Source organism: Haliotis rufescens, unplaced genomic scaffold (genome assembly GCF_023055435.1).
Source record: "Haliotis rufescens isolate VD_foot unplaced genomic scaffold, xgHalRufe1.0.p SCAF_10, whole genome shotgun sequence".
Classification (NCBI taxonomy): Eukaryota; Metazoa; Mollusca; class Gastropoda; order Lepetellida; family Haliotidae; genus Haliotis; species Haliotis rufescens.
In genome coordinates, this window is record NW_025963780.1 from 37,606,737 (window position 1) to 37,630,864 (window position 24,128).

Sequence of the window (24,128 nt, forward strand, 5' to 3'; positions counted from 1 at the left end):
TAACACATCAATCTAATCATAAGTATTGGTGGCGATATAAGCCTGAACATATGTCTACACTTGAATTGATCTCGGACATGATACAAGCCTCAGACGTTTCCGAGAACTTGTTCCATAAAAGGAATAACTCATGAATATTAATAACCCCACGACCTAGTTTGGCGATGTTCGTAGAAGTGAGTTCTGCTGTATTGCCATCTTATTTGTACATTTTAATCCAATTATATTTTAAATAGACAAATTATGAGTTCGTTATGCGGGTTTGTTTACGTAGTATATATTCTCAACAACAAGTGCGTTTAGTTTCGAATGTGGGCCCACCTCGAACATTCGATTAGGCAAACGGAGTTAGCTCCCTTCTCGAACCACCGATAATGCGGTTTCGCCAGCATAAGAGTTTGGAGTTTATAACCCGCTTCGAATAGTATTTCCGTTTTTGACGGTTTGGTTAAAACAGGGGTGATAATCGGAGGAAATCTGGGATTCGAACCCCACGATCATAGTACTGTGGAAAAGAGAAAGGGCCTCTCTTTCAAAATTGTTTGACGGTTTGTTGTTTAACGCCGCACTCTGCAATATTTCAGCTACCTGACGGCGGTCTGTAAATAATCGAGCCAGGACCAGATAATCCAGTGTTTGACACCATAAAGCATCGATATAGGCAATTGGGACGACCTCTGCGAGCATAACACAGGTACTGCACTTATGACAACATGGCGTCATGTAGATATTTCTATATGTAGGCCAACCCCGGGATGATCACAAGAAGCCACAAGAGACTGGACATCCCAAAGCGTTCGGCTGAAAGTCAAATGTCTGAATTAAAGTTCTTTTGAGGTAAAGAGGCAGGAGGATGGTAGCTGGGAGGATGGTGGGTGGTAGGGTGGTAGGTGGGAGGATGGTAGGTGTGTGTGTGTGTGGGGGGGGGGGGGGGGGGGGGGGGGGGGATGGTAGGTGGCAGGGTGGGAGGATGGTAGGTGTGTGTGTGTGGGGGGGGGGGGGGCGTGGTGGTAGGTGGGAGGATGGTAGGTGTGTGTGTGGGGGATGGTAGGTGGTAGGGTGGTAGGTGTGTGTGTGTGTGTGTGGGGGGGGGGAATGGCAGGTGGTAGGGTGGGAGGATGGTAGGTAGGAGGATGGTAGGTGGGAGAATGGTAGGTGGTAGGTGGGAGGATGGTAGGTAGGAGGATGGTAGGTGAGAGAATGGTAGGTGGGGGATGGTTGGTGGTAGGTGGGAGGGATGGTAGATGGGAGGGATGGTAGATAGAGGATGGTAGGTGGGGATGGTAGGTGGGAGGATGGTAGGTGGGGATGGTAGGTGGGAGGATGGTTGGTGCGAGGATGGTAGGTGGTAGGATGGTAGATGGGAAGATGGTTGGTGGGAGGATGGTAAGTGGTAGGATTGTTGGCGGGAGGATGGTGGGTGGGAGGATGGTTGGTGCGAGGTTGGTTGGTGGGAGGGTGGTTGGTGGGAGGATGGTAGATGGGACGATGGTAGGTGGGAGGATGGTTGGTGGGAGGATGGTTGGTGGGAGGATGGTGGGTGGGAGGATGGTTGGTGCGAGGATGGTTGGTGGGAGGATGGTTGGTGGGAGGATGGTAGGTTGGAGGATGGTTGGTGGGAGGATGGTAGGTTGGAGGATGGTTGGTGGGAGGATGGTAGATGGGAGGATGGTAGGTGGGAGGATGGTAGGTGGGAGGATGGTAGATGGGAGGATGGTAGGTGGGAGGATGGTTGGTGGGAGGATGGTAGGTGGGAGGATGGTTGGTGGGAGGATGGTTGGTGGGAGGATGGTAGGTGGGAGGATGGTTGGTGGGAGGATGGTAGGTTGGAGGATGGTAGGTGGGAGGATGGTAGGTGGGAGGATGGTTGGTGGGAGGATGGTAGGTTGGAGGATGGTAGGTGGGAGGATGGTAGGTGGGAGGATGGTTGGTGGGAGGATGGTAGGTGGGAGGATGGTAGATGGGAGGATGGTAGGTGGGGATGGTAGGTGGGAGGATGGTAGGTGGGAGGATGGTAGGAGGGATGGTAGATGCCTTGGGAAGGCAAAAGATACACCATTGAGAAAATAAACCTTTCAGTACTTGCGTGATGTGTATGCAAATTTTGATGAAGGCATATTGAACGGTTAACGAGTGATGCTTTCGGAACGAACCCTACCCAAATTTGACCACAAGCAATGATTTGTTTGTTTTTTGTTTAACGTCGCACTCAGCAATATTCCAGCTATTCCGCGGTCTGTAAAAATGGAATCTGGACCAGACAATCCAGAGATTGACATCATGAGCATCGATCCACACAATTGGGATACGATGACATGCATCAACCAAGTCAGGGAGCCTTACCACCCGATCCCGTTAGTCGCCTCTTATGGCAAGCACAGATTTCTAAAGACCAATTCACACTCCTTTGCGGAGTTTTATTGGTAAACAAACAAATTATCATCTTTCATTTATGAATTACCTGATCCAACGTCACCAGGAAGGGGAGGCGCCATTTTGTTTCCGGTTGCTACGAGGGCGCGAGCTGTCTTGGCAACTGACATGATCATGTCGTCCGTTATGCGACTCATGTTGTCACATTGTTGATGGTAGCAAGTACTCATATACCCTCGGTAGTTCCCTGAAGCAAAAGAGTATCAAAAACTAATGCTGTATACCAATAGTCGTTACAACGTTTATGGGTATCTTAGATCCCCACTTACATCATGTCCAAGACATCCAATGTTATTCAATTATAAATTTGTGTTCCACCGTGTGTATACTCTATTGTGTACGAAATGTTATTGCAGTGTTTACTGGTGATACCAACCCATAGAAATGTTATGGATCTGGTGGCCTTGGATTATGGAACAAATCCTTGAATTTACAAGGCAACTGATTGTGACTGGATGTCTGGTCATCACTTGATTTTCTGGTTCGTTCAGATGCCGCCGTCGCATGACAAGAGTAGAGCTGTGCTTTGTCAGTCAATCAATCAATACTGAATTCGGTATGTGGGCCATGGGCCCATGTACAAATAACAATTTACAAGTATGGTAGTGGCAATATACATCATTTTAAACAGTGTTTAATAATACTTTCTTCTTTCATAGGCATGATAAATAAACAGGCATCGTGATTTTATTTTTTCTGTATCGTTTGTGGCAATGATATTTTTGACGTGTTTGTTGTCCGATTTGTAAGATGTTTTTACAAGCTAGTTGCACACACACACACACACACACACACACACACACACACACACACACACACCAGAAATCGGAAGGAAGCCTCAGGAAGCGCTTGTTAAATCTCCAACATCATCATCAACACACACACACACAAAATAGCGGTGTAAATTATATGAATGGATCACTGAAAATCAGTGATGACACCAGATGTAAAGGGATTGCATGTCCCTCCCTATCAGTAATAACCGGGACAATTTGCACAAAAAATAAATTCGAAATATTCCAGAAATGATGACAAGAATCATCGCACAAGGTTCATTTTTCACGCATGAAGCTTCTAACCCATCCTGGTGTTGTCCTACCTGTGTCCGTCAGGAATATTGCTGTTATTCCCTTTTTCCAGAACCGCGCATGGTCACTTCGGAGCAATACTGAGTAGGTTTGGGCATCAACAGCCGATAGCATCTTCTCCTGCAAGGATTTAATGACGAAAACCTCCAGCTCAAACTTCGCCTCTCCCGATTGCTTGAACGCCTCTTCAAATACTCGGACCAAAGGAGCATCGTAGCCACGTGAGATGCAAGCTAGAAAGTCCCCCTGGTGGTTATCAGAGGCGATGCTCAGTGTGGTGTTAGGAAACAGCTGTAACAAAGGAATGCATTTTATGAGCTGAGTGAGTGAGTTGGATGCCGCTTGGAACAGTATTCCAGTTATATCACGGCGTGTCAGTTTAATCTGTGAGGAAAGCCTGGTGTGTTGCAGGTTTTACCACTTTGATGCACTACGAGGACGGCAATGGTGCTGATAAACATGAACAAACAATCAGTGCAAACCGGGATTCGAACCCATGATAACTTGCTCCTGACTACTCTGCACAGCGGATTCAAACACGAGCAAGTACTTCTTGTAAAAACTGATTTAGAGAAGTGAACAATACATATTTAGCTGCTTAGAGTGTTGCCCAACCAGAAAACTGAGCAGGCGTCTGGAACACTAGGCCTGAGTTATGTTCTCACCAAGCTTAGAAGGTGTGGCAGAGCCTGAGTCTCCTGGGTCTCGTTGAAGTTCATGATTGTGTCCATGACGATGAAGCCGGCAAATTCTGGGGGTGTTGCCCAGTAGGTAGGGATCCAGGAGGTGATGAAGGCTTCACTTCAACACCCAGTTTCAGAACACGCTTTGTCCGCATCTGATGTTAACCACTTCAATGTTAATCACCCCCAAAATACTAGGTAAAGAAATAATATCGTCTTCTGCTGCTGACGGGCTGCTGAATCTTAGTATAACACTACTACAATGTTTCAGCTAGATAGTGTGGGTCCTCTGTGTAACGCTACTACAATGTTTCAGGTAGAATTGTGGGTCTTCTGTTTAATGCTACTCCAATGTTCAGGTAGACAGTGTGGGTCCTCTGTATAACGCTACTACAATGTTTCAGCTAGATGGTGTGGGTCCTCTGTATAACGCTACTACAATGTTTCAGCTAGACAGTGTGGGTCCTCTGTATAACACTACTACAATGTTTCAGCTAGATGGTGTGGGTCCTCTGTATAACACTACTACAATGTTTCAGCTAGATGGTGTGGGTCCTCTGTATAACACTTCTACAATGTTTCAGCTAGATGGTGTGGGTCCTCTGTATAACACTACTACAATGTTTCATCTAGACAGTATGGGGTCTATGTATAACACTACTAAAATGTTTCAGTTAGACAGTGTGGGGCCTCTGTATCACACTACTACAATGTTTCAGCACAGATAGTGTGGGTCCTCTGTATAACACTACTACAATGTTTCAGGTAGACAGTATGGGGTCTCTGTATAACACTACTAGAATGTTTCAGTTAGACAGTGTGGGTCCTATGTATAACACTACTAGAATGTTTCAGCTAGACACTGTGGGGCCTCTGTATTACACTACTACAATGTTTCAGCTAGACAGTGTGGGGCCTCTGTATAACGCTAATTACAATGTTTCAGCTAGACAGTGTGGGGCCTCTGTATAACGCTACTACAATGTTTCAGTTAGACAGTGTAGGGCCTCTGTATAACACTACTACAATGTTTCAGGTAGACAGTATGGGGTCTATGTATAACACTACTAGAATGTTTCAGCTAGACACTGTGGGGCCTCTGTATTACACTACTACAATGTTTCAGCTAGACAGTGTGGGGCCTCTGTATAACACTACTACAATGTTTCAGTTAGACAGTGTAGGGCCTCTGTATAACACTACTACAATGTTTCAGGTAGACAGTATGGGGTCTATGTATAACGCTACTACAATGTTTCAGCTAGACAGTGTAGGGCCATATATAACACTGCTACAGCGTTTCAGCTAGACAGAGCAGGGCCTCTGGGTAACACTTAAATGTTTCAGGCAGCCAGACAGTGTGGGCCACATAATAACACCACTTCAATGTTTCAGGTAGACACTGTGGGGCCTCTGTATAACACTACTACAATGTTTCAGCTAGACACTGTGGGGCGTCTATATTACACTACTACAATGTTTTAGCTAGACACTCTGGAACCTCTGTATAACGCTACTACAATGTTTCAGCTAGAATTGTGGGTCCTCTGTTTAACGCTACTACAATGTTTCAGGTAGACAGTGTGGGTCCTCTGTATAACGCTACTACAATGTTTTAGCTAGACACTGTGGGTCCTCTGAATAACGCTACTACAATGTTTCAGGTAGACAGTGTGGGTCCTCTGTATAACGCTACTACAATGTTTCAGCTAGACAGTATGGGGTCTCTGTATAACACTACTACAATGTTTCAGTTAGACAGCGTGGGTCCTCTGTATAACACTACTAGAATGTTTCAGTTAGACAGTGTGGGGCCTCTATATAACACTACTACAATGTTTCAGCCAGACACTGTTGGGCCTCTATATTACACTACTACAATGTTTTAGCTAGACACTGTGGGGCCTCTATATTACACTACTACAATGTTAAGCTAGACAGTGTGGGGCCTCTGTATAACGCTACTACAATGTTTCAGCTAGACAGTGTGGGGCCTCTATATTACACTACTACAATGTTTTAGCTAGACACTGTGGGGCCTCTGTATTACACTACTACAATGTTTCAGGTAGACAGTGTGGGGCCTCTGTTTAACACTACTACAATGTTTCAGCTAGACAGTGTAGGGTCTATATATAACACTGCTACAACGTTTCAGCTAGACAGAGCAGGGCCTCTGGGTAACACTAAAATGTTTCAGGCAGCCAGACAGTGTGGGCCACATAATAACACCACTTCAATGTTTCAGCTAGACAGTGTGGGGCCTCTATATAACACTACTACAATGTTTCAGCTAGACAGTATGGGGTCTCTGTATAACACTACTAGAATGTTTCAGCTAGACACTGTGGGGACTGTCTATTACACTACTACAATGTTTTAGCTAGACACTGTTGGGCCTCTATATTACACTACTACAATGTTTCAGCTAGACAGTGTGGGGCCTCTGTATAACACTACTACAATGTTTCAGCTAGACAGTGGGGGCGTCTGTATAACACTACTACAATGGTTCAGCTAGACAGTGTGGGGCCTCTGAATAACACTACTACAATGTTTCAGGTAGACAGTGTGGGGCCTCTGTATAACACTACTAGAATGTTTCAGCGAGACAGTGTGGGGCCTCTGTATAACACTACTACACTGTTTCAGCTAGACAGTGTGGGGCCTCTGTATAACGCTACTAGAATGTTTCAGCTAGACAGTGTGGGGCCTCTGTATAACACTACTACAATTTTTTCAACTAGACAGTGTGGGGCCTCTGTATAACACTGCTACAACGTTTCAGCTAGACAGAGCAGGGCCTCTGGGTAATACTAAAATGTTTCAGGCAGCCAGACAGTGTGGGCCTCATAATAACACCAGTTCAATGTTTCAGTCAGACAGTGCGGGGCCTCTATATAACACTACCCCAATGTTTCAGCTAGAGAGTGTGGGGCCTATATATTACACTACTACAATGTTTCAGCTAGACAGTGTGGGGCCTCCATATAACACTACTACAATGTTTCAGTTAGACACTGTGGGGCCTCTGTATAACACTACTACAATGTTTCAGCTAGACACTGTGGGGCCTCTATATTACACTACTACAATGTTTTAGCTAGACACTCTGGGGCCTCTGTATAACGCTACTACAATGTTTCAGCTAGAATTGTGGGTCCTCTGTTTAACGCTACTACAATGTTTCAGCTAGACACCGTGGGTCCTCTGTATAACACTACTACAATGTTTCAGGTAGACAGTGTAGGTCCTCTGTATAACGCTACTACAATGTTTCAGCTAGATGGTGTGGGTCCTTTGTATAACACTACTACAATGTTTCATCTAGACAGTATGGGGTCTCTGTATAACACTACTAGAATGTTTCAGTTAGACAGCATGGGTCCTCTGTATAACACTACTACAATGTTTCAGGTAGACAGTATGGGGTCTCTGTATAACACTACTAGAATGTTTCAGTTAGACAGTGTGGGGCCTCTATATAACACTACTACAATGTTTCAGCTAGACACTGTGGGGCCTCTATTTTACACTACTACAATGTTTTAGCTAGACACTGTGGGGCCTCTATATTACACTACTACAATGTTTTAGCTAGACAGTGTGGGGCCTCTGTATAACGCTACTGCAATGTTTCAGGTAGACAGTATGGGGTCTCTGTATAACACTACTAGAATGTTTCAGCTAAACATGATGGGGCCTCTATATAACACTACTACAATGTTTCAACTAGATAGTGTGGGGCCTCTGTATAACACTACTACAATGTTTCAGGTAGACAGTGTGGGGCCTCTGTATAACACTACTACAATGTTTCAGCTAGACAGTGCAGGGCCTCTGGGTAACACTAAAATGTTTCAGGCAGCCAGACAGTGCGGGGCCTCTATATAACACTACCCCAATGTTTCAGCTAGAGAGTGTGGGGCCTATATATAACACTACTACAATGTTTCAGCTAGACAGTGTGGGGCCTCCATATAACACTACCCCAATGTTTCAGCTCGATAGTGTGGGGCCTCTATAGAACACTACTACAATGTTTCAACTAGATAGTGTGGGGCCTCTATAGAACACTACTACAATGTTTCAGCGAGACGGTTTAGAGCCTCTATATAACACTACTACAATGTTTCAGCTAGAATTGTGGGTCCTCTGTTTAACGCTACTACAATGTTTCAGCTAGACACCGTGGGTCCTCTGTATAACACTACTACAATGTTTCAGGTAGACAGTGTAGGTCCTCTGTATAACGCTACTACAATGTTTCAGCTAGATGGTGTGGGTCCTTTGTATAACACTACTAAAATGTTTCATCTAGACAGTTTAGGGTCTCTGTATAACACTACTAGAATGTTTCAGTTAGACAGCATGGGTCCTCTGTATAACACTACTACAATGTTTCAGGTAGACAGTATGGGGTCTCTGTATAACACTACTAGAATGTTTCAGTTAGACAGTGTGGGGCCTCTATATAACACTACTACAATGTTTCAGCTAGACACTGTGGGGCCTCTATTTTACACTACTACAATGTTTTAGCTAGACACTGTGGGGCCTCTATATTACACTACTACAATGTTTTAGCTAGACAGTGTGGGGCCTCTGTATAACGCTACTGCAATGTTTCAGGTAGACAGTATGGGGTCTCTGTATAACACTACTAGAATGTTTCAGCTAAACATGATGGGGCCTCTATATAACACTACTACAATGTTTCAACTAGATAGTGTGGGGCCTCTGTATAACACTACTACAATGTTTCAGGTAGACAGTGTGGGGCCTCTGTATAACACTACTACAATGTTTCAGCTAGACAGTGCAGGGCCTCTGGGTAACACTAAAATGTTTCAGGCAGCCAGACAGTGCGGGGCCTCTATATAACACTACCCCAATGTTTCAGCTAGAGAGTGTGGGGCCTATATATTACACTACTACAATGTTTCAGCTAGACAGTGTGGGGCCTCCATATAACACTACCCCAATGTTTCAGCTCTATAGTGTGGGGCCTCTATAGAACACTACTACAATGTTTCAACTAGATAGTGTAGGGCCTCTATAGAACACTACTACAATGTTTCAGCGAGACGGTTTAGGGCCTCTATATAACACTACTACAATGTTTCAACTAGAAAGTGTGGGGCCTCTATATAACACTCGTAAAATCTTTCAGACAGCTAGACAGTGTGGGGCCTCTATATAACACTACTAGAATCTTTCAGACAGCTAGACAGTGTGGGGCCTCTGTACAACACTACTAGAATCTATTAGACAGCTAGACAGTGCAGGGTCTCTATATAACACTACTAGAATCTTTCAGACAGCTAGACAGTGTGGGGCCTCTATATAACACTACTATAATCTTTCAGACAGCTAGACAGTGTGGGGCCTCTATATAACACTACTAGAATCTTTCAGACAGCTAGACAGTGTGGGGCCTCTGTATAACACTCGTAAAATGTTTCAGACAGCTAGACAGTGTGGGGCCTCTATATAACACTCGTAAAATCTTTCAGACAGCTAGACAGCGTGGGGCCTCTGTACAACATTCGTAAAATGTTTCAGACAGCTAGACAGTGTGGGGCCTCTGTACAATACTACTAGAATCTTTTAGACAGCTAGACAATGCAGGGTCTCTATATAACACTACTAGAATCTTTCAGACAGCTAGACAGTGTGGGGCCTCTGTACAACACTACTAGAATCTTTTAGACAGCTAGACAGTGCAGGGTCTCTATATAACACTACTAGAATCTTTCAGACAGCTAGACAGTGCAGGGTCTCTGTATAACACTCTTAAATATTTCAGACAGCCAGACAGTCTGAAGCCTCTGAAAACACTACTACAATGTTTTAGCTGGATAGTGTAGGACCTCTGGGTAACACTACTACAATGTTTAAGCTAGAGAAGATGTTGGGAGTCTATATAACTATAATACAATGTTTCAGTCAGACAGGGTGTATAGCGAGTACTGACCTTCCTCCCACTCCTCAAGGTCAAATGCCATGAACATGATAGTATAGTCCCTCTGACTTGTAGACAAAGCCTTTGCAGCAATCAGCAGGGCAGCCATTGCACTTCCGTTGTCATCCACACCTTGTAAAGACAACAGAAACCAATGTAACAAACATCATTTACTCTTCTGATATAAACAGATATTGTATTTCTGTAATATTGATTGATTGTATTGTAACGCCGAACTCAGCAATATTCCAGCTAGGTGACCTCGGTCTGTAAATAATCAAGTCTGGACCAGACAATCCTTTATCGATCCACGCAATTGGGATACAATGACATGCATCAACTAAGTCAGCAAGCCGGACCGCCCGATCCCGTTATTCGCCTCTTATGACAAGCATGGGCTGCTGAAGACAAGTGCCAACCGGATCTTAACTGGACAAAACACATACAAACTGAGAGGCAAAAGAAAGTATACCGAGTTTTGTTTTTAGTAACCGGAAATTTGAAAGAACTGTTAAAGTTGATTATGTCCATTAAACCATCACACGTTCCTGCAACAGTTTGTTAAAAGTAATCTGTAACTGGGTATAAATTTGTTCCATAAAAAGAGACTCGGTTTTTTGCGTGCCCTAAGGGACGCAACTCTGCACAGTGGGGCCAAATTGAACTGGAAGTGGATTGACACAATGACACAATGGGCATTGATCAACACAACTGGGATACGATGACATGCATCCACTGTGTCAGCGAGCCTGACCACCCGATCCCGTTTGTTGTCTTTTACCTTGACCTTCACGAGTTCCTATAAGAAACCAATTTGGATGGTTGACCACCTTTGGAAATAAAAATTATCATAGTCGGTTGTCTGACCGAGGTTGCTCTAGCTCTGTTCTGGGATGTACTGGTAAGATCAGCTGCAACGAGAAGCTGCAGCAGACATCAAGATCTATGATATTCAAATCAAAGATCTAAGCCCCCTCTTGACAAGATTAGGAGTTGGGAATTTGATTCCATGAATGCGGTTATTGCATCATCAACATCGGCATGTTGCATCCTAGTGATTAAAGCGTTCGCTCATCACGACGATGGCCAAGGTTCGATTCCTTACATGTTTACAATGAGGGAAGCCCATCTCTGGTGTTCATGTCGTGATTTTGTTTTATAGTGCTAAATTGGCAATCTTTATTCACCTGTCGTGTTGCGCATGGTGTCGTAGTGAGCGCCAATACCGAAGACCTTGTCATCCCTTGTGTTGAACGTCGCACCCCTATGGATACCGATAACATTGACAGCGGCAACCTGCATGAACACGGTAACGTTGGTATCAGATGAGTGAGTGAGTGAGTGAGTGAGTGAGTGAGTGGTTTGGGTGAGTGAGTGAGTGAGTGAGTGAGTGAGTGGGAACTAACGCCAGTTTCAGGGTATGGGGCTCAAATCAGGGCAGATGTGGGATCAAAGGGAGGCAATTTTGCACACCGCCTTAAACAAACAGTTCCCCATCTTAATTATCACAACATAATCTGTCCAAAATTATTCCGATACCCCAATTATTATCCTTGAAGTTTTAGCACTGTACCTGTGCTGGTGCTAGTGAATTAGACTTACACCCTGAATTAATATTAATGGGATCCCCGTTATCGTGACGTTGAATTAACAAGTTACTTTGAGGTTATAACCTTTCGAATCATCATAGGCAGCCATCAGCACTATTACTTCATTTCATCACAACTGCTGACTAATAATGTTATTAAACAAACCAGTGGTTGATAGCATGAAGAAAGGTCCACGTATGATCAGTCAGATGACACATTTTCACCACGTGCTCTTCTTGCAAGTCGCCTCTTACGAAGAAAGTGTATGGGGTTCTAATCTTTTTTTCCAAATCAGAATTCAGACGTGGCTTCAGGTACAATATTGCACGTCTCATTTTGCCAGTTATTTTCAGGACGGGTATGGCACCCACGTAGATAGGTGAAGGACATGTTATTATCGTAACCCAAATACATCTTACCTCATTTTCCCCCGTGAAGTTGTGCTCGTGAGTCTCCAGGCCATACTTCTTGAATTCGTTTAAAATGAATTCTCTGCTTTTGAGTTTATAACCTGGATTGCTCACGTGATGCCTTGCCTGTGAAAAATGCTCCTGAAGAGTTGTCCGGATAAATGACGAGTCCCCCGCAGCTATGACAACTGTAGCAGTAACTGAAAAAGGTGGCGTGAAAGTACTGTTTCAAAACTTGAATGATTCATTTGTAACAAATCTTTATATCGGGGCACGAGTCACCGGAGAGACCAGGGCCCCGTTCCACAAAGCGATCATAGCGCTGCGACTGTCGTAAGCCTATGCTAAAGAATGGGAGTTACGATCATCTTAGCACTAATATCGCTTTGTGGAACGGGGCCCAGGGCGCGCAACTCGTATGCGAGCTGAGATCTTGTGATTAAAGATTCGCATTTACTTTCATCATTGGTATATCACCCCATCACGTTACTTCGACATAAACACTCACGCCTGAAAAAGGAACTGATAACTGATAAAAGAGCTGACATCTGATACAGTGAGTGAGTGAGTATGGTTTTACGCCGCTTTTAGCAATATTCCAGCAATATCACGGTGGGGGACACCAGAAATGGGCTTCACTTATTTCTGATACAGGAACCGATAACTAATGAAGAAGGTAACAGCTGAAAAAGGAATGACAACTAATACAGATGCTGGCAACTGATAAAGGACCCGATATCTGATAATGGAACTGATAACTGATTAAGGGGGTGACATATGATAAGGAAGGTGACATTATTATAAAGGAGCTGATAAATGATAAAAAAAGTAACAAAATTCTTGAATGAGCTGATAACTGATAAAGGGCTGAAAACTGATAAAGGTGCTATGTTGCGTGTTGATTCCCAAATTAAAACAATATCTTAACCCAGAAATATGTACGTAAAAGAACTTAGTGTGAAACCATGAATATACAATCAACCGTTGGATCACACAATTCACTAGGTTTTCAAATCAATACAAATTACTGCACAGCAACTACAGTGGCCGGACACAATGGAGTGGTAGTGCAATATTCAATGGCAGTATCAAATGTGAGAGCAGTGGAAATGACAATGACGAGAATAATAATTATTCCTGACAACTAATCATTGTCAAAATACAATGCAATGAACTTTCACAGAAACGACAGTTTCAATCATTGTTTAACAATCAATTACACTACCATATAACAGCTAACAACTGATAAGGAGCCAATGACTGATAAAGGAGCTGATGACTGATAAAGAAGCTGATGACTGATAAAGGAGCTGATGATTGATAAAGAAGCTAACAAATGATAAAGGAGCTGATGATTGATAAAGGAGATGAAGACTGATAAAGAAGGTAACAACTGAAAAAGGAGCTGATGATTGATTAAGGAGCTGATGATTGATCAAGGAGATGATGACTGATAAAGAAGGTAACAACTGAGAAAGGAGTTGATGACTGATAAAGAAGCAAACAACTGACAAAGGTGCTGACGATTTATAAAGAACCTAACAACTAATAAAGGAGCTAATGATTGATCAAGGAGATGATGACTGATGAAGAAGGTAACAACTGATAAAGGAGCTGATAAACTGATAAAGAAGCTAACAACTGATAAAGGAGCTGATGACTGACGCAGTAGCTAACAACTGATAAAGGAGCTGATGGTTGGTACAGTAGCTGATGATTGATGAAGGAGCAACCAAATGATAAAGGATCTGATGATTGATCATGGAAATGATGACTGATAAAGAAGCAAACGAATGATAAAGGAGCTGACTACGGATAAAGGAGCTGATGACTGATAAAGAAGCTAACAACTGATAAAGGAGCTGATGACTGATAAAGAAGCTAACAACTGATAAAGGAGCTGATGACTGATACAGTAGCTAACAATTGATAAAGGAGCTGATGGTTGATACAGTAGCTGATGATTGATGAAGGAGCAACCAAATGATAAAGGATCTGATGATTGATCATGGAAATGATGACTGATAAAGAAGCTAACAACTAATAAAGGAGCTGATGACTGATAAAGAAGCTAAGAACTGATAAAGGAGCTGATGATTGATAAAGGAGATGAAGACTGATAAAGAAGCTAACAACTGATAAAGGAGCTGATGACTGATAAAGAAGCTAACAACTTATAAAGGAGCTGATGACTGATAAAGAAGCTAACAACTAATAAAGGAGCTGATGACTGATAAAGAAGCAAACAACTGACAAAGGTGCTGACGATTTATAAAGAACCTAACAACTAATAAAGGAGCTAATGATTGATCAAGGAGATGATGACTGATGAAGAAGGTAACAACTGATAAAGGAGCTGATAAACTGATAAAGAAGCTAACAACTGATAAAGGAGCTGATGACTGACACAGTAGCTAACAACTGATAAAGGAGCTGATGGTTGGTACAGTAGCTGATGATTGATGAAGGAGCAACCAAATGATAAAGGATCTGATGATTGATCATGGAAATGATGACTGATAAAGAAGCAAACGAATGATAAAGGAGCTGACTACGGATAAAGGAGCTGATGACTGATAAAGAAGCTAACAACTGATAAAGGAGCTGATGACTGATAAAGGAGCTAACAACTGATAAAGGAGCTGATGACTGATACAGTAGCTAACAATTGATAAAGGAGCTGATGGTTGATACAGTAGCTGATGATTGATGAAGGAGCAACCAAATGATAAAGGATCTGATGATTGATCATGGAAATGATGACTGATAAAGAAGCTAACAACTAATAAAGGAGCTGATGACTGATAAAGAAGCTAACAACTGATAAAGGAGCTGATGACTGATACAGTAGCTAACAATTGATAAAGGAGCTGATGACTGATAAAGGAGCTGACAACTGATAAAGGAGCTGATGACTGATACAGTAGCTAACAACTAATAAAGGAGCTGATGACTGATAAAGAAGCTAACAACTGATAAAGGAGCTGATGACTGATAAAGAAGCTAACAACTGATAAAGGAGCTGATGACTGATAAAGAAGCTAACAACTGATAAAGGAGCTGATGACTGATACAGTAGCTAACAATTGATAAAGGAGCTGATGACTGATAAAGGAGCTGATGATTGATGAAGGAGCATTCAAATGATAAAGGATCTGATGATTGATCATGGAGATGATGACTGATAAAGAAGCTAACAACTAATAAAGGAGCTGATGACTGATAAAGAAGCCAAAAATGATAAAGGTGCTGATGACTGATACAGTATCTAACAATTGATAAAGGAGCTGATGACTGATCAAGGAGATTATGACTGATAAAAAAGATAACAACTGATAAAGGAGCTGATGACTGATAAAAGAGCTGATGACTGATAAAGGGGCTAATGACTGATAAAGGAGCCAACAAATCATAAAGGCGCTTATGACTGATAAAGAAGCTGATGACTGATGAAGGAGCTGATGATTGATCAAGGAGATGATGACTGATAAAGGAGATGGTGACTGATATAGAAGCTAACAACTGATAAAGGAGCTGATGGTTGATACAGTAGCTAACAACTGATAAAGGAGCTGATGGTTGATACAGTAGCTAACAACTGATAAAGGAGCTGGCGACTGATAAAGAAGCTAACAACTGATAAAGGAGCTGATGACTGATAAAGAAGCTAACATCTGATAAAGGAGATGGTGACTGATATAGAAGCTAACAACTGATAAAGGAGCTGATGGTTGATACAGTAGCTAACAACTGATAAAGGAGCTGATGGTTGATACAGTAGCTAACAACTGATAAAGGAGCTGGCGACTGATAAAGAAGCTAACAACTGATAAAGGAGCTGATGACTGATAAAGAAGCTAACATCTGATAAAGGAGATGGTGACTGATATAGAAGCTAACAACTGATAAAGGAGCTGATGGTTGATACAGTAGCTAACAACTGATAAAGGAGCTGATGGCTGATAAAGAAGCTAACAACTGATAAAGGAGCTGATGACTGATAAAGAAGCTAACAACTGATAAAGGAGATGGTGACTGATATAGAAGCTAACAACTGATAAAGGAGCTGGCGACTGATAAAGAAGCTAACAACTGATAAGGGAGCTGATGACTGATAAAGAAGCTAACAACTGATAAAGGAGATGGTGACTTATATAGAAGCTAACAACTGATAAAGGAGCTGATGGTTGATACAGTAGCTAACAGCTGATAAAGGAGCTGATGGCTGATAAAGAAGCTAACAACTGATAAAGGAGCTGATGGCTGATACAGCAGCTAACAACTGATAAAGAAGCTGATGACTGATAAAGGAACAACCAAATGATAAAGAAACTAACAACTGATAAAGGAGCTGATGACTGATACAGTAGCTAACAACTGATAAAGGAGCTGGCGACTGTATCAGTCATCAGCTCCTTATTTAGTTATGAGCATCTTTATCAGGATTCAGCTCCTTTATCAGTCATCAGCCCCTTCATCAATCATCAGCTCCTTTATCAGTCATCAGCTCTTTTATCAGTCATCAGCTCCTTTATCAGTCATCAGCTCCTTTATCAATCATCAGCTCCTTTATCAGTTTTTAGCTTATTTATCAATCATCAGCTCCTTTATCAGTTGTTAGCTACTGTATCAGTCATCAACTCCTTTATCAGTTGTGAGCTTCTTAATCAGTCATCAGCTCCTTGATCAATCATCCGCTCCTTTATCAGTCATCAGCTCCTTGATCAGTCATCCGCACCTTTATCATTTCTTTGCTTCTTTATCAGTCATCAGCTCCTTTATTAGTTGTTAGCTTCTTTATCAGTCATCAGCTCCTTTAGCAGTTGTTACCTTCTTTATCAGTCATCACCTCCTTGATCAATCATCAGCACCTTTATCAGTTGTTAGCTTCTTTATCAGTCATCATCTCCATGATCAATCATCAGCTCCTTCATTAGTTGTTAGCTTCTTTATCAATCATCAGCTCCTTTATCAGTCATCAGCTCCTTGATCAGTCATCCGCACCTTTATCATTTCTTTGCTTCTTTATCAGTCATCAGCTCCTTTCTCAGTTGTTACCTTCGTTATCAGTCATCATCTCCTTGATCAATCATCAGCTCCTTAATCAATCATCAGCTCCTTTTTCAGTTGTTACCTTCTTTATCAGTCATCACCTCCTTGATCAATGATCAGCACCTTTATCAGTTGTTTGCTTCTTTATCAGTCATCAGCTCCTTCATAAGTTGTTAGCTTCTTTATCAGTCATCATCTCCATGATCAATCATCAGCTCCTTCATTAGTTGTTAGCTTCTTTATCAATCATCAGCTCCTTTATCAGTTGTAAGCTTCTTTATCAGTCATCATCTCCATGATCAATCATCATCTCCTATATCAATCATCAGCTCCTTTATCAATCATCAGCTATTTTATCAGTCATCAGCTCCTTTATCAGTTGTTAGCTTCTTTATCAGTCATCATCTCCATGATCAATCATCAGCTCCTTTATCAGTTGTTACCTTCTTTATCCGTCATCACCTCCTTGATCAATCATCAGCACCTTTATCAGTTGTTTGCTTCTTTATCAGTCATCAGCTCGTTCATTAGTTGTTAGCTTCTTTATCAATCATCAGCTCCTTTATCAGTTGTTAGCTTCTTTATCAGTCATCATCTCCATGATCAATCATCAGCTCCTTCATTAGTTGTTAGCTTCTTGATCAGTCATCATTTCCATGATCAATCATCAGATCCTTTATCATTTGGTTGCTCCTTCATCAATCCCCAGCTCCTTTATCAGTTGTTAGCTACTGTATCAATCATCAGCTCCTTTATCAGTTGTTAGCTTCTTTATCAGTCATCAGCTCCTTTATCAGTTGTTAGCTTCTTTATCAGTCGCCAGCTCCTTTATCAGTTGTTAGCTACTGTATCAGTCATCAGCTCTTTTATCAGTCATCAGCTCCTTTATCAGTCATGAGCTCCTTCATTAGTTGTTAGCTTCTTTATCAGTCATCAGCTCCATGATCAATCATCAGATCCTTTATCATTTGGTTGCTCCTTCATTAATCATCAGCTCCTTTATCAGTCATCAGCTCCTTAATCAGTTGTTAGCTTCTTTATCAGTCATCAGCTCCTTTATCAGTAGTCAGCTCCTTTATCAGTCATCAGCTCCTTTACTAGTTGTTAGCTTCTTTATCAGTCATCAGCTCCTTTATCAGTTGTTAGCTTCTCTATCAGTCATCATCTCCTTGATCAATCATTAGCTCCTATATCAGTTGTTAGCTTCTTTATCAATCGTCATCACCTTTATCAGTTGTTTCCTTCTTTATCAGTCATCACCTCCATGATCAATCATCAGCTCCTTTATCAATCATCAGCTCCTTTATCATTTGGTTGCTCTCGTATCAGTCATCAGCTCCTTTATCATTTGTTAGCTTCTTTATCAGTCATCATCTTCTTGAGCAATCATAAGCTCCTTTATTAGTTGTTAGGTTCTTTTTCAGTCATCATCTCCTTGATCAATCATTAGCTTCTTTATCAGTCATCAGCTCCTTTATCATTTGTTAGCTTCTTTAACAGTCATCATCTCCATGATCAATCATCAGATCCTTTATCATTTGGTTGCTCCTTCATCAATCATCAGCTCCTTTATCAATTGTTAGCTACTGTATCAGTCATAAGCTCCTTTATCAGTTGTCAGCTACTGTATCAGTCATCAGCTCCTTTATTAGTTGTTAGCTTCTTTATCAATCATCATTTCCATGATCAATCATCAGATCCTTTATCATTTGGTTGCTCCTTAATCAATCATCAGCTCCTTTATCAGTCATCAGCTCCTTTATCAATTGTTAGCTACTGTATCAGTCATCAGTTCCTTTATCAGTTGTTAGCTTCTTTATCAGTCATCAGCTCCTTTATTAGTTGTTAGCTTCTTTATCAGTCATCATTTCCATGATCAATCATCAGATCCTTTATCATTTGGTTGCTCCTTCATCAATCATCAGCTCCTTTATCAGTCATCAGTTCCTTTATCAATTGTTAGCTACTGTATCAGTCATCAGCTCCTTTATTAGTTGTTAGCTACTGTATCAGTCATCAGCTCCTTTATCAGTTGTTAGCTTCTTTATCAGTCATCAGCTCCTTTATCAGTTGTTAGCTTCTTTATCAGTCATCAGCTCCTTTATCCGTAGTCAGCTCCTTTATCAGTCGCCAGCTCCTTTATCAGTTGTTAGCTACTGTATCAGTCATCAGCTCCTTTATCAGTTGTTAGCTTCTTTATCAGTCATCAGCTCCTTTATCCGTAGTCAGCTCCTTTATCAGTCGCCAGCTCCTTTATCAATTGTTAGCTACTGTATCAGTCATCAGCTCCTTTATCAATCATCAGCTCCTTTATCATTTGGTTGCTCTCGTATCAGTCATCAGCTCCTTTATCATTTGTTAGCTTCTTTATCAGTCATCATCTTCTTGAGCAATCATAAGCTCCTTTATTAGTTGTTAGGTTCTTTTTCAGTCATCATCTCCTTGATCAATCATTAGCTTCTTTATCAGTCATCAGCTCCTTTATCATTTGTTAGCTTCTTTAACAGTCATCATCTCCATGATCAATCATCAGATCCTTTATCATTTGGTTGCTCCTTCATCAATCATCAGCTCCTTTATCAATTGTTAGCTACTGTATCAGTCATAAGCTCCTTTATCAGTTGTTAGCTACTGTATCAGTCATCAGCTCCTTTATTAGTTGTTAGCTTCTTTATCAATCATCATTTCCATGATCAATCATCAGATCCTTTATCATTTGGTTGCTCCTTCATCAATCATCAGCTCCTTTATCAGTCATCAGCTCCTTTATCAATTGTTAGCTACTGTATCAGTCATCAGTTCCTTTATCAGTTGTTAGCTTCTTTATCAGTCATCAGCTCCTTTATTAGTTGTTAGCTTCTTTATCAGTCATCATTTCCATGATCAATCATCAGATCCTTTATCATTTGGTTGCTCCTTCATCAATCATCAGCTCCTTTATCAGTCATCAGTTCCTTTATCAATTGTTAGCTACTGTATCAGTCATCAGCTCCTTTATTAGTTGTTAGCTACTGTATCAGTCATCAGCTCCTTTATCAGTTGTTAGCTTCTTTATCAGTCATCAGCTCCTTTATCAGTTGTTAGCTTCTTTATCAGTCATCAGCTCCTTTATCCGTAGTCAGCTCCTTTATCAGTCGCCAGCTCCTTTATCAGTTGTTAGCTACTGTATCAGTCATCAGCTCCTTTATCAGTTGTTAGCTTCTTTATCAGTCATCAGCTCCTTTATCCGTAGTCAGCTCCTTTATCAGTCGCCAGCTCCTTTATCAATTGTTAGCTACTGTATCAGTCATCAGCTCCTTTATCAGTTGTTAGCTTCTTTATTCGTCATCAGCTCCTTTATCAGTTGTTAGCTACTGTATCAACCATCAGCTCCTTTATCAGTTGTTAGCTTCTTTATCAGTCATCAGCTCCTTTATCAGTTGTTAGCTACTGTATCAGTCATCAGCTCCTTTATCAGTTGTTAGCTTCTTAATCAGTCATCAGCTCCTTTATCAGTTGTTAGCTTCTTTATTCGTCATCAGCTCCTTTATCAGTTGTTAGCTACTGTATCAACCATCAGCTCCTTTATCAGTTGTTAGCTTCTTTATCATTTCTTTGCTTCTTTATCAATCATCAGCTTCTTTATTAGTTGTTAGCTTCTTTATCAGTCATCATCTCCTTGATCAATCATCAGCTCCTTTATCAGTAGCTAACAACTGATAAGGAGCTGATGACTGATAAAGGACCTTACGAATGATGGAGGAACTGATAACCTATAAAGTAGCGGACAATATTTGTTGATAGAGTAGCTGCCACCTGACAGAGGAGCTGACGTATTATAAAGGAACTGACAAGACTAATAAAGATTAATTATGTGAGATGAAACATGACAATTATGAACTGAGCTGACACCTGATACAGAAGCTGGCAACACTATTATAGGCGGCGTAGATGTCAAATAACGGAACAGTTAAGTGGCTAACGCCGGGTCAAGGACTTGTAACTCAAGTACTCTCGGAAAGGCAAGAAATGCGTTGTTCCGGCTTCATTTCATAAATACGAAACAACATAGCATATATCAAGATAAAGCAAGTCTACCTAATCTAGCCTTTCCCCATTGACACTGTGATTAGCCTGAAAAAGTACAGGTAAAGTGATGATAAACTCAAAAGATGTGTTGTCACGCATGGATGAAACGGCCTTCAGCCGCGGGCAATAACCTTACACCTGTCCCGAGGTGATGACCTCACACCGACCCGTGAATTCCTACAGACTACATTATTATTACAGTCGCATATTTCTTTAGTTCTTTTCAGAATTATTGTAATATATCTGAACTTGCTATTTTCGTTCGAATTTTGCTCCTGCAAAATTGTCGATAGAAATCATTGTGACTGAAATACTACACACGGTAGGTAGGAGATGGGTAGTTACTCGATATGTCAATGGCAACAGTCTGTTAGACATTCTATCTTGTTTAAAAATCTTGTTGGGCAAAAAGTATTTTTCTAGCATATCCGACAATACTTTTATAAACGGGTTAACGACTGACAAAGCCTTGCTAGACAAGGGTATAAGGATCTATACCGAAACGTCGCCTTTACAGTAATTAAAGAAGTTGTAATATCCATTTAAGGTGTCGTTTTTTACCAATAAAGGACCCGTCACCCTGCGACCGGATCTGTCAACTGAATAAGGAACTGATAACTGATAAATGACCTGATAAACAATATACGAGTTGTCAACCCATAAAGCACTTATTGGATGGCACAATAACATCATGTTACGTTGAAGAAGTTAATAAATGCTTATGGGAAAGGTTTTTTTGTAAATAATTAAATTTTATCAGCAGGAATTTTAATAAAGAACTCAACGTTGTTGTTTATCCGACTGTTCAGCGCATGTTAGGCATACAGTCACACGAGGTCTTCCGCTCAAATCTGCTTGTTTAAGACAGATCTGATTTCAGGTTTATTTGCAAAGCCAGGAATGTAAACCCGTTGTGGGTGAGATAGAAATATGTCAGACCCCAGGGTGTGACTCCGCCACGAAAGTTCGTAAACACTCTGACACGAATCGTTTTGATCGGACCTTGTTTGACATGCTGAGCGTGATATATATATTCATTCTGAAAGCGTATACTACAGTTTGTGTACGTGGACGGATATCCAACAAATCTGTACAAGCCTTTTTCGTTAACGATTACTCCAATTATCTATTGTTCAACGATTATTCAGTGGAGCAAATGTGAACCACACGTGTATGGGACAGAGCGGGCGACGACATACGTGTCTTTCAACACGTTACACAACAATACGGTGACATTCTCGGCATGACCTGATATAATACTCAGTTATAACGTCCTCGTTAGTTAGTTTGTTTGTTTGCTGTTTAACGCCGCATTCAGCAATATTCCAGCTATAAGAGGACGGTCTCTAAATAATCGAGTCTGGACCAGACAATCCTGTGATTGACATCATGAGCATCGATCTACGCAACTAGGATACGATGACATGCATCAACAAAATCAGCGAGAATTACTGACCGATCCCGTTAGTCGCCTTTTCCGAAATGCATCGTCGCCATTTACGGCAAGCATGGATTGCTGAAGACCTATTCAACCCCGGATCTTCACGGGTATCGTCCTCGTTAGATAAGAAAACAGAACTCTCTGGATAACAGCTGGTTTCTTGCATTTAGCGACGTTTGATCTGGATTCGTATACTGTAATCAAGCTGGATAGCGACGTAACAATCTACTTCGAAACGTCGCTAAATGCAATAAACCAGAAGTTGTTATCCATAAAGTTGGATGTTTTTTTATTTACTCAGCAACTCCTAGAATGCCAATCCAACAGTTCTCGTTAAACCTCCTAAAAAGCGACCATGCCTGTCCTTAGAGGCGACTAACGGGATCGAGTGGTCAGGCTCGCTGACTTCGATAGTTATGATGTCAATCACTGGATTGTCTGGTCCAGACTCGATTATTTACAGACCGCCGCCATATAGCTGGAGTGCGGCGTTAACAAAACAAACGTTAACCTCCATCCCCTTCACATTTCAATACCCCTCCCCTCCTCGACATATGTCCCAATACCAACACCCATCCACACACGGCTTTAACCCATTGCACCCCCTCCCCTCCAACGAAATGACGTACAATGTACACTGTAATTATGTATTTACACCTGAACAAGTACATAAGGCTGAAAGTTTAATGGCGTCCCGATCGCTTCAGAAGGTTGGTTGGTTGGTTGTTTACCGCCGCACTCAGCAATATTCCAGCTATGGCGGCGGTCTGTAAATAATAAAGTCTGGACCAGACAATCTGGTGATCGATATTATGGGCATCGATCTACGCAATTGGGATCGATGACATGCATCATCCAAGTCAGCGAGCCTGACTACCCGATCCCGCTTGTCGCCTTTTACGACAAGCATAGTCGCCTTTACGGCAAGTGTGGGAATTCTATCCCGGATCTTCACGGATTCGCTTCAGAAGGAGATTTTGACTGTTAGTTACACAAGCACAATGATCATAACTTGTATACAGGTCGACATGAACGTTAACATGCTAAATGATAATATATTACAGAGTGTTTATATAAAGTACATGTTACAGTAAACGTACCTGTGAAAACGACCAAGTGTGCGAGTGTGTTCATCGTGTTGACGAGGCGGGATGGCGATATGGCCTTGGCCTTTGAAACGGATGAATGGACTTTCATTAATCCGATCCATCTCAGTTCAAATACTTGGCACTGATCGAAAGCAATTCCCTGGGACTGGTTGTTGCCTTTGTTTTTTTTCCCGTGAGTACCCGGATCTAGACTAGTTCGCAATCTGTGCTGCGCCATTCGTAAGCGCATTATCACTCTCTTATAGTATAAGGGCGTATGGTCACATTGATTTACAAAATGAAATACAGTT

At 41.6% G+C, this 24,128-nt stretch overlaps 2 protein-coding genes across 2 annotated transcripts; both read right to left on the reverse strand.

Annotated features, from left to right (window-relative positions):
- Positions 1–396: 396 nt before the first annotated feature.
- LOC124131082 lies at positions 397–23,999 on the reverse strand. Its single transcript, XM_048390274.1, has 8 exons — positions 23,830–23,999; positions 12,178–12,368; positions 11,357–11,465; positions 10,182–10,301; positions 4,187–4,359; positions 3,533–3,812; positions 2,462–2,620; positions 397–801 (listed from the first exon to the last, which is right to left on the reverse strand). The coding sequence occupies exons 1-5, from the start codon at positions 23,924–23,926 to the stop codon at positions 4,325–4,327; spliced, it is 552 nt and encodes a 183-aa protein (XP_048246231.1). The 5' UTR covers positions 23,927–23,999; the 3' UTR covers positions 397–801; positions 2,462–2,620; positions 3,533–3,812; positions 4,187–4,324.
- LOC125374720 (repetitive proline-rich cell wall protein 2-like) lies at positions 734–4,252 on the reverse strand. The gene is made up of 5 exons (XM_048385989.1): positions 4,187–4,252; positions 3,533–3,812; positions 2,472–2,620; positions 1,101–2,154; positions 734–801 (listed from the first exon to the last, which is right to left on the reverse strand). Exons 1-5 carry the CDS (start codon positions 4,250–4,252, stop codon positions 734–736), a joined length of 1,617 nt encoding a protein of 538 aa, XP_048241946.1.
- Positions 24,000–24,128: the final 129 nt, after the last annotated feature.

What these genes read in the sequence shown, in the direction of transcription:
- LOC124131082 (XM_048390274.1), bottom strand. Translation starts at nt 23,926, where the DNA reads ATGAAAGTCCATTCATCCGTTTCAAAGGCCAAGGCCATATCGCCATCC. An exon ending in CACCATGCGCAACACGACAG is followed by an intron (nt 10,302 to 11,356) that starts GTGAATAAAGAT and finishes TGTCTTTACAAG; the next exon opens with GTGTGGATGACAACGGAAGT. An exon ending in CCTTGAGGAGTGGGAGGAAG is followed by an intron (nt 4,360 to 10,181) that starts GTCAGTACTCGC and finishes GGTTAACATCAG; the next exon opens with ATGCGGACAAAGCGTGTTCT.
- LOC125374720 (XM_048385989.1), bottom strand. Translation starts at nt 4,252, where the DNA reads ATGGACACAATCATGAACTTCAACGAGACCCAGGAGACTCAGGCTCTG. An exon ending in TGCCACACCTTCTAAGCTTG is followed by an intron (nt 3,813 to 4,186) that starts GTGAGAACATAA and finishes CCTTTGTTACAG; the next exon opens with CTGTTTCCTAACACCACACT. An exon ending in CGCCTCCCCTTCCTGGTGAC is followed by an intron (nt 2,155 to 2,471) that starts GTTGGATCAGGT and finishes AAATTTGGGTAG; the next exon opens with GGTTCGTTCCGAAAGCATCA.